General features: G+C 37.8%; 1 protein-coding gene across 2 annotated transcripts in view; it reads left to right on the plus strand.

Annotated features, from left to right (window-relative positions):
- Window positions 1–835: 835 nt before the first annotated feature.
- The window catches only part of BTLA (B and T lymphocyte associated), a 42,574-nt gene continuing 24,987 nt past the window's right edge, over window positions 836–18,422 (plus strand). The window contains exon 1 of one of the 2 annotated variants that reach the window (XM_072614010.1): window positions 836–1,167. In XM_072614010.1, coding sequence (XP_072470111.1) covers window positions 1,080–1,167 — 88 coding nt within the window. In that variant the 5' untranslated portion in view covers window positions 836–1,079. The remainder of the gene's footprint in view (window positions 1,168–18,422) is intronic. The other variant, XM_072614009.1, reaches the window with a different exon arrangement.

The following is an 18,422-nucleotide window of genomic DNA, read 5'->3' on the forward strand; positions in this document are numbered from 1 at the left end:
AATAAATTAAGCTTATTGACTGGCATCTATAAAATGAGTGTAATAATAGCACCTACCTCCCAGGGTTATCATGAGGAAAAAATGAGATAATATTTTTAGAGTCATTTGCAAACCTTAATGTGCTATAAATGCTATTATTTTTATCTTTGGCCATTGGCAGCTAGGTGGTGCAGTGAATAGAGCACCAGCCCTGGAGTCAGGAAGACCTGAGTTCAAATCCAGCCTGGGCAAGTCATTTAACCTTCTTTGCCTCTGTTTCCTCATTTGTAAAATGATCTGGAGAAGGAAATAGCAAGCTACTTGGGTATCTCTACCAAGAAAACCCCCAATGGGAGCCCCAAGGAGTCAGATACGATTGAATATCAACAGCAAGGAAGTTATTGTTATTGTATTTGCTATATTTATTTCATTTCCAGCTAAAAAAGTGCTTCCTATCATTTGGTTTACCCCAATTTATAACCCATTTAATTGTTTACTTCTTCCACTGGCAGTGATACTGTTATTTATGTGGTATGTATTTCATGTATACATTAATGATCTGACATTTGGAGGAAAAAAGACCCAAAACAAAGTAAAACAAAAAAATAAAGCAATGAAGCTGTCAAAGGGAAGCTGTTTCAGAAGTGCAGGTTGCAGTAGTGAAAAATGGGAGGAGAATTCTTTATCTTATATTTTCTGACCTTTCTTAGATGAAAAATCTCAACTTAAAGGTTGATATGATATAGATTTCTTTAGAGCTTTATTATTCCATTTCACTAAAAAAACTAAGAAAACTTCAAAGTAGGATAAAACAATAGCTGAGGGAAAAGGCATTAATTATGTGCTGAATCTGCTTTGCAGATGCTCCTTTTGAATTTGAGAAGCAGCTAAAACCACAGGAGAGAGTGCCATGCTATTTCGGTTTGTTTGTACTACCCCAAAAGCACCTGGGTGCTTCCTATTTCCCTCTTTGCTGCCTCTTTTCTCAATTATATTTACTCCTGAGCTGAGGCTGCATGCAAAGGCATGCAACCAGAGCCTCCTGTGAAGAACTGAGGGCATGCAGTGACTCACATGCACCCTCCTGATATGCCTCTGATATGAGGACATCTCCAGTCATGTATAAAAATGAAGCGTTCCTTCATGTCATCTTCATGGCCTCGGCTCTGGGTATCTTGTTTGTACAAGGTAAGGTAGTTCATTTTGATGTCTCTGTTTTTGTTTCTGCTTCCACATAAGTGTTATAGATGGGTTTGGGAAAATGTTTATCTGTGGCAGATACCAGATGATAATGTCGAGAATCAAGAATGTAGTGAGTGTCGGTAAAAGAAAATGGAGTGGGCAGATTCGCCTCAACAAGTTAAGTGATAATATGACTAAAGCCACAAGGCTAGTCATTTTTTAAGAGATGGGCTACTGTCGACAAGGTTAGCAGACAAGAGAATGTTCACTGCTCCAAGTCACCACCACTATACAACAAGCAAAACAAAATATGTTCCAACCATGCTGTGAGCTCCTAAAGATGCTGCAGTAGAAGAGAAAAACCAATGGATTCCTGTCCAAACCAACTCTCTATAGCCCATGTGCTTGATTTTTAGAGCGTCAGTACTCTCTCATGTCTTCTCTCTTGACTAAAATCTGTTTCCTTGCTTGAATGGTGTCTGTGTCTTGACAATAAATAAAATCAATCAATCAGTTAGTCAGTCACTTGATAAGCATTTACTAAGTGCTTACTATACTCCAGGCTCTGTGATAAGCAGTTCCTGCTCTTGCCTTTCTGCTGGTGGAGCCAACAGATACGTAAATCAATAGCTACATGGTAGGTACAGAGTAGATGGTAGGTAGGTATCCTTGGAGGGCACTAGCAACGAGAGGCAGAGAGAGAAAGGGAATCAGCAAAGGCCTCCTGCAGGATGGAGCCCCTGAGTTTGAATATCAAAGAAAACCAGGGATTCTAAGAGTCCGAGGTTAGGACAACATTCCAGGTATGGTAGAGAGCTGTCACAGTGTACACAATGACTACAGAAATGAAAAGATCTCTAAAACGAGCAATTGAAAACGCAATAAAGATAGACAGATAATGAAATGGCTTTCCAGAGTCAGCTAGAGCTGATTATTAAATTTTTGGTGTGTTTATGCTCTCAGAAATGAGCAAATGCTATGAATCAGGGATTGCCTGCTTTGCTGGTTATCTAGACATACCAACGTGACGAAGACAATGTGAACCTAAAAGTGTGCTACGTCTAAAATCCCTACCTGCCTCCCCACACTTCACCCACCCCCCAAGAATTGGTTGTTAAACATTTTCCAGTATATTCTCATACACTGTTCTTTTCATGTCAGAGAGGCAAGGGATCCTGAGGGCAGAATATCATAGATATGCATTGTCAGGTATATGGCAGGTCTTTTGTTTACTTGTTTTTCTGTGTAATAAAAGAGGGTTCAATCTAAAGTGATAGCAGGAGGAAGATGTTATATCCTGAAATTATGACAATGTAAAAACAAAAGGCATTAATAAAATATTTTAAAAAGAAAAAAATTAAAAGACTTGTTTCGTTCAGAGTGATGAAAATTATAAGGTACTGAGGAAAAGAGGAATTTAGTGATAGACATTAAAATTCACCCCAGAAACACCATGCATTGACTGAGAATGACCCTTTTGTTCATATCACTTGCACACGGAGAAAATCAGGTTTTGGAATTTTTATCTTTAGATCTCTGCAGTGCAACAACAAACTCACCATCTTTAAACAGGCAACTTATTATGAAATTGTGCACATTTGTTCCTTTATGTTTAAAATCGATGGAACAGAATGTTACAAAGAGGGTGAATGGTAGAAAAAAGATCATGTAGAATCTCTGAATTGGAAGGACTCCAGAAGTTGTCTAGTCCAGCCTTCAGATGAAGCAGGAATCCTGGCTACTGGATATATAATTTTGAAAAGGAGTCTTAGGATCGTAAAATCATAGATTTGAAGGTAGAAAGACCTTAAGAGGTCATCTAACCTAAGTCTCCCCTTCAACAAATGGAGAAACTAAGACTCAGGAAGGTGAAGAGACTCCTCCAAGGTTTTATAGGTAGAAGTCAGTGTCAATCTCCATGGCCCTGTTGATAGCCCCATCACACACAAGCTTGCTACCTTGTAGAATTTAGCATATGTGGTAGCTTTTAGCAGTTTATTTGGCGCTCTCAAAATGCTTCCTATCTAGTTTTCAATCACCTCTGATACAATGAGAAAATGCAGTTGTATCTATGCAGTGCCAGACAAGTGGAGAAAAATGGTAGGGGTGCAGTGGGCAAGAGGACAATGATTTAGGAATTTCTAAATATTGGGTGAACAGAATATTTTGAACTAGTAAATGTTCTGCGGGAGGACAGACTTGGGTGGGTTGACGTCAGGGAGAGGAAGAGGAAAATGGAAAGACTGAGAACTTTGACTACTTAGCACTATGGCCCAGGGTGGTGATAATAACAGCTAGTATTTATGTAGCCGCCTTAAGATTTTGAACATTATCTTATTTTATTCTCATAAAAACTCTGAGATGTAAGTGCTATTATTATCCCCATTATACAGATGAGGACACTGAGGAAAACACAGGTAAAATGACTTGCTTACATATAAGTGTCTGAGGCCTTCCTCATTCTAGTTTCAGTGTTTTTTCTACTGAACCACCTAAATGCCTGGTGACTGACTAAAAATGATCATTTTTGTTTATCCAATGCTACTGTGGCACACCTGTTGTAGCGTAGGTTTCCAGGTCTTGAGTTAATCCTTCAAGGCTTATTTGGAGTGATGTAAGCTTCTAGCCCACCCCAGCTTGGTCCCAGTCTCCCTAATTCGGAATAATCTGGTTCAGTTCAGTGTCTTCTGCAGGGGCAGGAGTGGAGCAGAGCAAGAGGACAAGAGAATCTGTGTAATTGACTGGTGGGGTTTGGGGGTAGGGAGAAGATCCTATCTCTGTCCTCAAATGAGTCTCCTGACCTTAGCCCAGTTTACTGCTTCTCTCCATCTTTATAATGGGTAACCATGAATTACCCTACTGCTGAAGGACTTTGAAAATCTATGCCTTTGGAATACCTGGAGCCTAATTATAAAGAAGTCTGGCTCCACTGTTGGAGATGCTTTTCCTGGTGCTCCTAAAATCCTAGAAATGAAATTGAGTCCAATATAAATCTCTTAAATAACATGACCATTATCATGGCCACCACCACCATCACTATCACTGTCATCAGCAGCAGCCAACAACACCAACAATCCTTCATCCAAGTATAGGTTCAGTGGACAGAGCACTGGACCTGCAGTCAGTCCTGTCTCAGACATAGACTAGCTGTGTGATCTGGGTAAGTTACTACTCTCTGGCTTAGTTTTCTCAGCTCTAAAATAGGGATACTAATAGCAGCTACCTCACAAGCTTGTTTTGAGTATTAAATGAGATAGTATGTAAACTACTTTGCAAACTGCAAAGTGAGAATAAGTTTTAGGTATTTATTTCCCTTTTCTCTCTCTAGGCAAGAGAACTGAACCTGTAATGAGGAAACCTTGGTTTGAATCTAGGCTCTGCCACTTACTAGCTGTGTTACCTTATGTTAACTTTAATTCTAAGCCTTAATTTTTTCATCCATAAAAATGGGACCAAGAATACTTGCTACTAATACTAGCTCTCTGTTGTTGTTGGAAAGTGCTTTGTAAACCTTAATGTACTGTAGATATGAGTACTGTTATTGCTAATGAACAACAGATAATATAGAGGGAAGAGTGTTCAGTGTGGACAGCTTTTCTTTGTACCTCCAGTGTTTAACATAGTGCTTAGCACACAATAGATGCTTAATATGTATTTATACACTGACTGACTAGAGTCAGGAGGCCTGTGTTCAGATCTCAGCTCTGACACTCACCAACTGCCTGACCATGATCACTTAGGTTACATAAAATGAGGTTAAGACTACGCATACTCCCTTCCCCATGTGGTTTTTGAGACGAAAATTCTTTGCAAACCTTAATGCCATAAGAGTAACTTGTTGTTTTCATTAATATTGTAATCGATATCCTCATTATTGTGAACATTCTACACAGAAGGGAATGCCAAAGTAGTCACAGGCAATCTATACTTAATAAGAAGGAAGCTACGGCAAGTTTATCATTGTGGGGTTGGAACAAGGTTTTATAGGGGTTTTAAAAGCTAAATTTTAAAAGTTTTAAAAGTTAAATTTTGTCCTAAAAGTATTAAAGAACAAGAGTTGATTGAGTAGGGGCAGATCTAGAAAATCATTTTGTTAACAGCAAGTAATTATGGACTGAAATGGTGAGAGAGTTGAGTCAGGAAGGCTCTTGGAGAGGCTGTTGCAATAAACCAGGTGAGAGGTGATGAGTGCCTATGAGGAGTGGGGAACCTGTGGCCTAGAGTCCACATGTAACTCTCTAGGTCTTCAAGGACCTTTAATTTATTCCTTAATAAAAGGATTTGTTCTATAAAACTTGAACTCAGTCAAAAGACCTCACCCAAGGACCTAGAGGACCACATATTGCTTTGAGGCTTCAGATTCCCCACCCCTGTGGAAACTGTGTGAGTCAGGGATCAGACGCAAGAGATGTTTTAGAGGCAGAAGTGGAATGATTTGACAATTTACTGGAAATGTGAAGTAAAAGAGCATGAGTAGTTGAGGATGACTGAAGAACTAAGATTATATTTACTTTCACACAGCAAAACACACACCATATCACACAAACAACAGTGGAACAGCACATAGTGGATATGTGCAGGTTGCCACACATAGCCAGCAAGAAGTTTTGAAGAATAACCATAGTAAAGATGAAATCAAGAAATTACATGAGAGAAGGAAATGGTCATGTTGCAAGAGCAGGGGATGACAAGGAGAGAACCAATGCGCTCCATTGGAACACTTGCAACATAGGGAGAGAGGAAAGACTTCATCATGTTGGGTGGACTCCTTGTTGTGAACTTTTTGGGAGACTGTGAGTGAGAAAGAGCTGATGGGATAGGCAGACATGTTTAAGACCTCCATTCTTTCAGGAAATTCCCAAATCAATGAAACCACAGATCCATTTGAGTTTTGTCACCTAAATATAAGTGAATGGTCTACTGATTCTTTAGAGGAAGAAATTCATGAGGACAGGGAGGTATCATGACTTAGATGCTCAGAACCATGTCTTCTGTAAATTATTCCTGAGGTTCACTTAGCTTTGGGCTGTAGCTCCAGGTGAATCCTTAGAGACAGGTCATAAAGATGTCAGATCATATTTTTCTAGGAGGGACAATAGAGATGTCTGAAAAAAATTGAGAAGCAACTGATTCTTCATGTATTCTCTTCCATCCTACAACATTTTTATTCCTGTCCTTACCCACTTAGACTCTTGCTCATAAAAGACCATTACATGAAATGTGGTAGTAGATCCTTATAGAAACCTGTTCTCAATAGCCCATTTCAAGTGAAGGTATCATCTATCCTCTTGCTTTTCTCACCTCTGCTCATATAGCTTCCCCTGCCCTTCTATACCTATGAAAGTCTTTCAAGACCCAACTTAGATGCCAACTTTTCCATGAATCCTTCCTTGATAAAATCCCAATGAAAAGCTGCAGGATCAAAGATCTTGAGCTGGAGATTATTTAATCCAACCCTTTCATTTTAAAGATGAGGAAGCAGGTCCAAAGAAATTAAATGACTTGCCCAAAGTCACACAGGTAATAAGTGGCATAGACTAGGTTCAAATCAGAGATGTGCTGGCAAATATGTAACAAATGGAACTCCAGAAAAAACCCACAACACACTTTTAATTTCAAGCCATATTATGAATATTTTTCGTCACTTTCTTAAGTCTAGACAATAAACATATCAAACTCTGATATGTAGTGTTTGCCAATTTCTGATATATAATACTCACACTAAAAATTTAACAATTAGCTTTTATGAGTCTGTTTCAGCTGTCTTTAACATACCAGAGTTCAAATCCAGGTCTCTTCACCGTCCATGCTGTCTCTCCAAGACCTTGGTATTTATCTTCTAATGCCTTGTATTGTGATTACAGCCAGAAGGACCCCTCTATCTACCCCTGCTTTCCAGATACACGAATTCCTTGAAGTAAGAAGCTGGGTCTTATAGACCTTTGCTTTCTCTTGCCACTGCCCAAAACCTCTCACTTAAAGTACTTTATTCATCAAATCACACAAGTCTGGAAATTACTCATTTTATTTAAGGTGGATGTTGGTGAGGACCCTTGATTTATAGCAAACTGACAAACTGTGTCCTGTAAATATTATTATTCCTGATTAGGTCACAATTATTGCCTCTGCAGTCATTGTATGAAGGTTCTAAGGCATATTTCTCAGGCTTTCTTTTCCCTTTTTGCTTCCTTTATCATTAGTCCTTAGAATCATATCTAGTCACCGTATTCATCAAAGTAAAAATAACTCTGAAGGCTCTACTGATAGAGCAGGATTTGCACCTATGTTCTTTATCTCTAGATCTTACCCTTTCCAAAGTACAATGGCAGAAAGGTTGGATTTGCTCTGCTTGGCTCCAGGAGCAAAACTAGGAGAAGAATTTTTTTCTCTTTAGTATTTTTCCAGTTACATATAAAAACAGGCATATAGTCAACGATATAAATTTTAGTTATTACTATTACCTTGCAGAGTTGTTTTGATGGCAAAATGAGAGAGTGATTGTAAAGCACCTAGCGCAGTACCCAACATATAATAGGTACTATATAAATGTTAACTATTATTTTAATGTAATATAATATTGTGTACATATCATATATTTACATTTTCCCTGCTATGCTTATGGATGATCGTGAAAACAGGTTATTAAATACCATTCCATTCTGTCCATAATTGCTTGTACTTGAAGTTTTATGTAAAAATTGGTTAGAAGTTGTGGCAAAAACACGTGTAAGTGGAGATGTTTCTGAGGAAATAACTGCCTTCTGCAAATGACCTGACTTGTTCTATTCTTAAATCACTCCAGGATATGGATTAACAGAGACATCCTCTTCTCTCTGTGGTTATAAACAAACACACTGTGGGCTGTGGAAACTTTGAAAATCACTAAGACAATCAAAACCACTTCTGAATTATCCCACCACTGGAAAAAAAAATCCCCCCAAACTCTAGAGGAACAGTTTAAACTGGGAAAAATGTAGCTCATTTCACTTCATAAACCATGATCAAAGAGGTTTTATTGAATTTTCCCCTAAAGTAATCATCTTTGCTGTGTGATGAAAGCATGAGGACTTGAACTCTAAAAGAAAATGTTTAAAATCCCCTTAACCTTATAACCTAATAAAAACAGATGCTAGAATAAGGCATTAGTATCTCATTCTAGTGAAACTTTCATAGCAATAACACAAGAAGGGGTATTTTTAGAAGGGGATTTTTAGAGGAAACAGAGTGTAGTAGAAGACAACTGTGAAGATGCTCTTAGTTCTCCTAAATGTTTCAGTAATATGAATATGCTTTAGAAGGGTGCTTTACTTTTGAGAAATAGGCATGTAGTTTATGCCTAGTATGCAGAATGAGACATACATTTACAGGCAAAACCAATGAAGGAATTTACTTTGACTATACATATTTGTTACAAGAACTTTTTCTTTTTTCTTTTTTCAGTTGGGAATTGGAAGGAGATAAGGAGAGAAGGAAAAAAATGATAGGATTGCTAAAAAAAGAAAGAAAGAAAAAAGAATGATTGAAGCATTTTTAAATATGCATAGAAGAGAAGGAAGAGAAATAGACAGAAAGAAGCCCAGAAGGACACATGGGAAAGTAGGACAGCTTGAATGATATAGATAGAAGTTCCATTTACTGGGCCCAAGCAATACCTCTGTGACTGACCACAGAATGGGATTATAGATTCAGCCCATACACCCAGAGTGGTATCTTCAATTGAGAAAACAGGTAAGGATCTCAGGTCAAAGGTGAGCCTGTAACAATCTCACCCAGAACTTGCAAAGCCTTCCGAGTGGCTGACAGGAGCTGCGGGCCAGCAGTAGTGTACTGGAAATCCAAGCAGAGAAATACTGAAATTGTGTTAACCAGAAGCAAAATGAGGTCTTGAGCTTGCAAAATTTGGACTAGGTAGGTAGCAACAGGACTTTACACTAGGTCAAACCAGTTGGAGCATACTGAAAGTTTACAGGTCCTCAGTCTAAGGCGCCTCTGAGATCCTTGAGGAACATAGCACTACAGCATATCTAGGGAAAGCAGCTTCAGGACCCTAGAGGATAGAGATCAGGAGTAAACAGGGCCTCAATATTCTCTCCAGAAGTGTGTGGAGGCTGACCCTGATACAAAGCTTCAAGATAAGAAGTAAAACTGAAAAAAATAAGTAAACAAATAAGACTCATCTAAGATAGCAATTATGGATCCAGGGATGGTCAAGAAAAAAACTCAGCAGAAGAGAATAATTCCACAACATTACAAGCAAAGCCTCAAGAAAAACATAGCTTAGGTATGAGGTAAACTAGAATTCTTAGACTAATGAAGTAATAATTTAAAAATCATATTATAAATTAAAGGAAATCTCTTCAGAAAGAATCAGCAATTAAATGAAAAAGCTAGAGGAAAGAACTGGAAGGAGAATTAATAGCTTAGTACAAAAGATTAAAACAAAAAACTTAGTCAAGTTACAATCTCTTTGAAAATTAGAATGGCTCAAATAGATTTTGTGAGACAACAAAAAAATATTAAAACAAAATCAGAAGACTGGAAAAAATAGAATATGAAAAACTTCATTTTTAAAAAATAACCTGGAAGATAGGCAAAGGAGGAAAAAAAGCCTCATAATTATTGAATTACTTGACAACCATGATCAGAAAAAGATCTCAAATTCCGTATTTCAATAAACTTTGAATGAAAATTTCCTGAACTTCTTAAAATTAGAGTGCAATATTAAAATTGAAAGAACCCATTTATAACCTCCTTAAAGAAATTCCAAAAAGGAAAGCTTCTAGAATCCTTATATCCAAAATCCAGGTCAAAGCAAAAATACTGCACAGAATCCAGAAAAAAGGAGTTTAAGTGAGGAGCCACAATCAGTATTACACAAGATTTGTCATCTGCAACACAAAGTACAGGAGAGTTTGTATTCCACAAAGCAATATATATAAACCTACAACTAAGAAAAATTTATTCAGGAAAACAAAAAATTAGAGTTTTAAGAAATAGAGGACTTTTAGTTATCCCTGATGAAAGACCATAGCTGAGTGGAAACTTCGAAATTCAAACATAGGAATGGAGAGAAATATAAAAAGTTACCTATGTTTAAGCGATTGGATGAGACTATGTGAAGATGAAGTTTTTACATTCTAATAATGGGAGAAGAGAGAAGTGATCCATAAGACCTCTAATGTCATAAAAGGTCAGAGGAAATTGAATACAACACAGGGCCTGGAAATGACTTTGCCATATCTTGATATTATTAAAAGATTTTATTATTAAAAGAAAAGGGAGATAAAAATGAAAACACTAGAAACAAAAAGGGGGAAAAGGGAGGGAGTAAGGAACTTGCTCTCACAGAATCTAGGTAGTAAGTAGAATACTACACACACAAGGGGCAAGTATCAATTGAACCTCACTTTCAACTGAACCAGCCAAAAGAGAGTAGAACGAACATGTGTAAAAAATTTAGTATAAAAGTACATTCAGTTCAATAGGGAAATAGGAGGGAACTAGGAAAAGCAAGAAGGGGGAATTAGAAAAAGGATAGACTCAGAGGGATAAGAAGTTTTACATAAGTAAAGCTAATTCCAACTTGACAGAGTGGATTTTGAATGGAGTTCAAATTGATGAAGTCAACTGGGGAAAAATCTTTGTAGCAAGTTTCACTGATAAAGCTTTCATTTAAATGTAACCCTACTCCTCAAGCCCACTGTAATGGGACTCTCTTCACACTTGTGGAGATGCATACCGTGTCCTGTGTGAGGGACAGGGCAGAGTTGGTGACAGTAAGAGCTTCAATATTTTCAGTCTTCTTTGAATTATTTTCCAGCTTTGAGCTATTCTCAGCCCTGCAGTGATTCTGGGTACTTCTGGCTTCCAACTTCAAGAAGGAATTATGTAAAATAAACTGATTGAAATCTACAAGAACAAGGGCTCTGCCTCAGCTAATTAATGATCAATGGATATAAATAGGCAATTTTCAAAGGAAGAAGTCTAAACTATAAATAGCCATAGTAAAAATACTCCAAATTACTAATGTTTAGAGAAATTCAAATGAAAGCAACTATAAGGTTTCACTGCACATCCATCATATTGGCAGAGATGATAGAAAAGAAATATGAAAATGTTGGTGGGGCTACTGGAAAATAGCCTCATTAATGCATTGTTGGTGGAACTGTGAACTAGTACAGCCATTCTGGAGAGAAATTTGCTTCTATGCTCCCAAAGTTGCCAAATGAAGCATATCATTTGACCCAGAAATGCAACTATTAATTCCACATACTTGAGAGATGAGGAAAAAGACCACTTTCTATAAAAATATTTATAGTAACTGTTTTTGTAGTTGTAAAGAATTGAAAACTAATGGGGTGCCCATCAGTTGGACAATAACTGAAAAAATTACGATACGTGAATATGATGGGATATTATTGCATCTTAAAATGGTGAAAGGAATGGTTTCAGAGACATTTAGAAAGATTGGTATGAAATGATGCAAAATGAAGTAAATAAGGTTAGAAGAAAATTATATAATAAGATGAGCATTCTGAAGACAACTTTGAAAGACTTAAGAACTCTGATCAATATAGTGATCAATCACAATTTCAGAGAACCAATGATGAAGAATGCTACCCACTTCCTGACAGAGAGGTGATGGACCCAAGCTGAACAATGAGACACATATTTTTTAACATGCTCAATGCAAGAATTTGTTTTGCTTGGATATGTGTATTTGTTACAAGGGGTTTATTTTTGGTTAAAGGATGAGAAAATAAATGCTTATTAGTTGAAAAAAGGGATAATTATGTGTTGAAGTTGTATGTTAAAGGCAAAGGCTATTGTATATATTAGGGATTTTTTGTATCAGGTACTCTTGAAACTCATTTTCTCTTCTGTTTTGTATATCTAAATGTTCACTTTAATTTGTGTTTGTCAAGTTCAGAACATAAAGATCGGAAGCCACCCTCCCCAGCAATGTTCATAGCTAATGCTTTATCAGTTTTAGTAGTTTACAGATAAAAGTCTTAAGTTTTGTTTCTCCATAAACTAATGTCCTTAGATCACAAGCTTGATCTTTACAGAGAGAAAGAGAGAAAAAAGATGTCCAAATGCTGATATTACCACGTTTGCAGCCAAAAAAAATAATCAAATAGTTCTTTAATTAAGTTATCTGCAAGGATGAGTTAATTTATTTTTTGGTTGTGATGGAAAGGTTGTGATGAAAGTGGCTGTCAGCCCACTGTAAGGAGGCAAGCTCAGTGCTTTCAGGAACTTTTGTAAGTTTGTAAGGGCAGAAGAATGTTCTCAAAAATGAAATTATGATGACCCAAACGCAAATGATTCAGATGAAAAAGAAAGGGTACTAGTGAGAATGCACAGAAAACTCAATGAATAATTTGGTCGTATAGAAAATGGTAATTCATTTAACAACTGAAATGTATAGAAAATAAGAACAAAGGCACATAACTAAAGATAAATACAGGAGAATGGTAAAGTCTTGAAAGAATAAGATCAGGATAGCTCACGGGTGTGGTGATGGCTAAGCACATGAAAAGGTCTCCTCCCCACATTTTGCTGTGTTGAGGGCAAGTGAGTCAAAGAAACTTCTGGTCACAAGGCTGAAGGAACAACAACTTAGGGAACTGAAAGCTTTTGGGGATGTGATTGCTAAGGTGCTAAGGCAGTTTTTTTAAAGTTAGTCTTTAAAATGATATTGATTTCATTTTTTAGTTTTATTAATTTTTTTTTGTTTGTTTCTGACACCATAGTCACTTTCCAATATGTCCAACCCTTCCCCCTGCTACAGAACCCTTCCTTATAACAGTAACAACAACAAAATAGGTAAGCAAAAACTGACATATCTTTCTCCTAGAGGACAGATACTGAAACATCTTCCTCTCAAAAAGATTGGAACTTGGGGAAGAGAAGGTAATTACATAGTTTGAATATTGTCATAACAGGCATGTTCATTGCCTCATTTGGTTTTGCTTAACTATTTTTCTTATTCCTTGTTTACTTATTAGCTATATGACCTTAGGCATGTCACTTGACCTCTCTGGGCCTCAGTTTCCTCATCTGTAAAATAAGGAGGTGGGATTGTAAAGCTTCCAAGGCTCCTTTCAGCTCTAAGTCCTATGCACTGTTATCAAAATTATGATTTGCCTCAATTGTGTGGTGTTTGACTAGATGGGTAGATTCAGGCTGTTGTTCTCATGTTACCATTTACTGGTCGTATGACTTTGCACAAGTCACCTTAACTTCTCTAAACCTTAATTTCATCTTTAAGTGGAGAGAGCAACACAATAGAGCAGAGTATAGAAATAGATGTCAGGGAGATGAGAAGTTTAGATAAAACACTATCCCTGACTTAAGGGACTTTCTAATATAGTAAGGGAGTAGGGGAATATGATACCCACACATATAACTATAATTTACAACATTGCATTATAAGTACCAAACAAAGTAATGTGGTTTTTGTTCAGTTGTGTCTGATTCTTTGGGACACCATTTAGGGTTTTCTTGACAAAGATACAGGAATGGTTTGCCATTTCTTCTAGCTCATTCTACAGATGAGGAAATTGAGGCAAACAAGGTTAAGGAACTTGCCCAGGGTCATACAACTAGTAAGTGTCTGAGGCCAGATTTTAATTCAGGAAGATGAGTCTTCTTGACTTCAGACCTGGCACTCTCTGTACTGTACCACCTAACTGCCCAGTTCCTGGAGGAAGTAGCATTTTAGTTAGGCTTTAAAGGATGAGTAGTAATTCTAGGAAAAGGGAAGAGCTGCAGTGAAACAATAATGGTATAAAAAGACTGCAGACCTTTGGTGAACACTCACAAAAGGAGGTCAGGGACAGGGACATGGGTAGTCAAGGGAGCTTTTGTAAAAAAAAAAAAAAAAAAAAGATTGTTGAGCCCTGAGCACGTTTGTAGGCAACGGGCAAAGGGAGGCAATGCTTGAGAGAGACCAAGAGACATAGACAGACAGACAGACACAGACAGAGAGAGAGAGAGAGAGAGAAACACAGAGAGAGATGGAGACAGAGAGACAGAGAGAGAGAGAGATACAGAGAGAGACAGGAGGAGAGGGAGAGGAGAGAGAGAGAGAGAGAGAGAGAGAGAGAGAGAGAGAGAGAGAGAGAGAGAGAGAGAGAGAGAGAGAGAGAATGACTCTGAAGAGTAAGGCTCTGAAGGAGGTAGACAAGAAAGAGATCAAAAGTACTAGGACAGGGATTAATTTAGGTGAGAAGTAAGAGAGATTTACTTCCAGTATGGGAGGGAAGGAGAAGAGAGAGAGAGAGACTAAGAAATGGTGTGAAGTGGAAAAGGCCATCTGAGGGAGTTAGCATTGGCTGGCTTCAGTATCCTCAGAAAACCACAAGACTGAATAATCTTATATATAGGGGGAGACAGTGATTTGGTTGATGATTAAGAGAAGAAAAAAATGTTTGATGCTATCACTGTGGGAAATGAGATAAAGCTAGATAGGTGAATAGTTGATCAGCAGCAAGGGCTTAGGTGAGGTTAAGTACTTAGTTTCCTCCTCTCTGCTTAACTGTGAAGTTATTCTGAAGTTCAATTCAATAAATTCAGTTTAAATCACTTTCTTTGTGCAAAGTGCCATATCAGATAGTGGGCATAAAGAGACAAAAATTAAACAGCTGTACCCTCACAAAGTTTCCATTCTACTTGGGCAATACAACATGTACATGGATGCACAAACACAAGGTATTTGGAATGGAATAATGAAAGGAAATCAGAAAAGGCTTTGTGGAGAAATGAATATTGAGGTAATATGGTCCAATGGACCTTGAGCAAGTCTGACCAACCATAGCTTAAATAGGGATGGGGAACTATGTTACTGGTGTTGAGGAATTGTGTGTTCTAGTTGTCAGAGAGGCTGTCTGCATGAATACTGAAATTCTAGAGGGTGATGGGAGACAATGGGATAGTGACAAAGAACAGAAGCCAGATGTTTAAGACATTGAAAAAATTTACATGATTTAGAAGTCAGGAGATGATAGTAATAACACTGGGAAGAGGATGCTGTGAGCAGAAGTCATGGACCTTGAAAGGGGAAAGGTCATTGAGAGATGGTAGTAGAGGAATAGCCTGAAGTTAACAGTAGGAAAGATGATTCCTTCAAGATCCTGATCCTTCAAGTCAGAGGAAGTAGACACCTCTATGGAATGCTATGTCAAGGGATTTGGTGCCCTCATCAGTGAGAGTCAGTTTTCTGCTAAACTGAGGTGGAAAGAATTTTGGTTGAAAAGACTTAGGTATAGTTTAGGTTGTTTAAAAATATTTCAGGGATTTTGAAGATAAAGGGCTCAGCGAAACGTAAATCAAATTAGAGTTATGTTGGGGAGGAGTAGAAGTGTTGAGGAAGGGATTAAGATTTTGGAAAAGATATGCCACATGCCAGTTGCACCCCAAACTCTGACTTGCACAAGTCCAGATACCAAATATTGGGAACCATTACAGAGAAAGCTGAATTTGGTTTGTTATGTTCCTTTGCTGGAGAGTTCACTGAATTAACAAGGTAATATATTGGTATATTTCTCTATGAAGTAATTTCCCCAGATATCCTTTGTTCCTTGATTGAGGGAGCTGGTACTTACCTCGCAAGGTTATTTATTGTGAGAATCAAAGAAGATATGTATATAGAGTATATAAGAATCATACAATTCACAAATAAAGGCATTATTTTTATTTTTTGGTGCAGACTTATGGTTTCATAGGTGTTGGGAACTTCTAGAATTAAACAGCCAAAGCAGATCTTTATTTCCTTTGTAACTTCTCATACTGAAGAATTGCCTGGTGGCCCTGAGAGGTTGTGACTTACCACTGGTCACTTAACCAGAACATGTCAGAGGCAGAACCCTAACCCTTCCTGACTCGAGTAATATTATTATTCCCTGCTTTCTGACATGTGATTTCATTGGTATAGGGAATTCTTGGTGAGGAAATTTCTTTGGCCATCTTTTGCCTCATTTCTTACCTAGCCTTAAATCACTGAAAGGGAATTGCCTCAGACAAACTGAGACCTGAGAAGGACCTTAGCTTAAAAAGGCCACAGTCTCTCACTGCATCCAGGACCACCTCCTGTCATCCTGATCTATGTCTGCCACTAGACTCAGGTGACCTGGGAGAAGATCTACATATTTATCTACCATCTATCATTTATCTGTCATCCATCTCTGTCTACCATCTTTATCATCTATCTCTATCGTCTGTTTACCATCTCTGTCATCTCTGTATTATCTAGTTGCATATTTATTTACCAACCATCATCTAACTTTCATCTATATCTATCTGTCTCTCATCCATCTCTATCATCTATATGTTTGTCCATCCATCCATCCATCCATCCATCCATCCATCCATCCATCCATCCATCCATCCATCCATCCACCCATCTATTCATCCATCCATCCATCCATCTATCTATGTATCTATGTATCTATCTATGTATCTATGTATCTATGTATCTATCTATGTATCTATGTATCTATGTATCTATCTATCTATCTATCTATCTATCTATCTACCTATCTATCTTTCTGAAAACACCCAGATGCATGTGCAGACCCTTCCACTTTACAAGATGTCTAATCATTCCTAAACAGATCATTGCTGCTTCTCTCCAGTGTGTTTTTATTTTGGTCTCCCTCCTGACAATAGCTGTGACTTCTTTAGGACTGGGTTTGTGACTAGACACTAACCTGAAGTCCCTATTCTGTCACTTGCTAGCTATATGAACCTAGACAAGCTGTTTAAGTTTTTTGAGGCTCAGAAAAGATCCCCATTCTTAAAATAAAGACAATACTTATTACTATCTATCTCATCTGACTCTTAAGAGGCTTAAATGAGATGATGTCTGTAAGACAATTTGTAAGTCATAAAGCACTGTTCATCTCTGTTTCAGGTTACTGTTTAAGATTATAAGTGACTAATCTGTATAGATGGGGAGGGGGTTCCTTGTTGGGAATTCTCTACGCCAATGAAATCACAGGAACTGACCAAGAGAGAGAAAAAGTATCTACAATATGTCATTGTCTTCCATTTGCTTCATTACCTCCATTTTTCCCTTACTCAAAAGAGATTTGCTTCATGTCTTTGAGAGATTTTAGATATATTTGACCCTTCTTATGTGATGGATCCTTAATGGAGTGTCTTTACTGTAAACAGCAAAAAGATTAACAACTCAACACACTTTTTGGCCCCCTTTCCTTCAACAGGGTCTATTCCTGACTTCTCAGAAATGAGGCAAGCTTACAATTGAGCAGCAAACTATTGTTAGTAGCCCACTCATTGTGAACCTTCTCAGATCTTCACCTTTGTTCACTTTCCAAATGAGGAAACTGAGGCTCATAGAGATAGAATTTTGCACAGAGGGAACTATAGGACCTATTTTCTTCCTCTGGCATGAACATTAGAAATCTAGGGCTGGGATTATGATTTTCATCTTTAGCTTCAAATCCACAAGATTTATAACTTCTTTTTTTGGTGCCCTTTACCAGTGCAGATCTCAGTGCCTTCACACCTTAGTAAACGTTTTCATGAATTGCTGTGACTCTCCCCTCTCCACCCATCCCTCCAATACTACTGTTGATTAGATTTTTGGTATTTTTAGGCAGATAGGTACTCAGATTAAAGGCCTAAATAGTTTGTTAAGTGGAATATTCTCAAAGTCTTTCTAGCTTGGTAGGACCAGAGCTAAATTAGAGTTTTAGTGAGTAGAGTGCAAGACTTGAAATCTGAGCTCAGAGCTTGCCTCAGACACTTATTGGCTGTGTGGCCTTTGGTAAGTCACTTACCTCTCTGTGTCTCAGTTTTCTTAAGTGTAAAATGAGGGGATTGGGCTAGGTGGTTTCTAAGGTTCTTTCCAACTTCAAATCTATGATCTTATGAATCTTTGGAAATCTCTATTTTATGGATACATTATGGATGAGGCATGGTCCTTTGCTTCTGAACTGACATATATCGTTTAGGGGTATAAGAGTCAATCTGTGAATGCTGACCAGAACAACACCCCTCAAACATCATTATGATGATAAAAGTGAAGAAGGATGAAGGCAAATGTAGGTGGGGGTGTTCTTACTGTGCTTTCCAGCCCACCTATCCCCTCTTCTCAGAGCATATTCATGCTTGCCATAACCATTAGCTGCCTGTGGTCTAATACTCCTCAAACTAAGGCCAGTTGTGGTCATTCACCTTGCAATATCACCAGATGTTTCTCTACTTCCAAGTGCCCCTTAATGTCCCTGTGG

This window comes from Notamacropus eugenii, chromosome 5 (genome assembly GCF_028372415.1).
Source record: "Notamacropus eugenii isolate mMacEug1 chromosome 5, mMacEug1.pri_v2, whole genome shotgun sequence".
NCBI lineage: Eukaryota > Metazoa > Chordata > Mammalia > Diprotodontia > Macropodidae > Notamacropus > Notamacropus eugenii.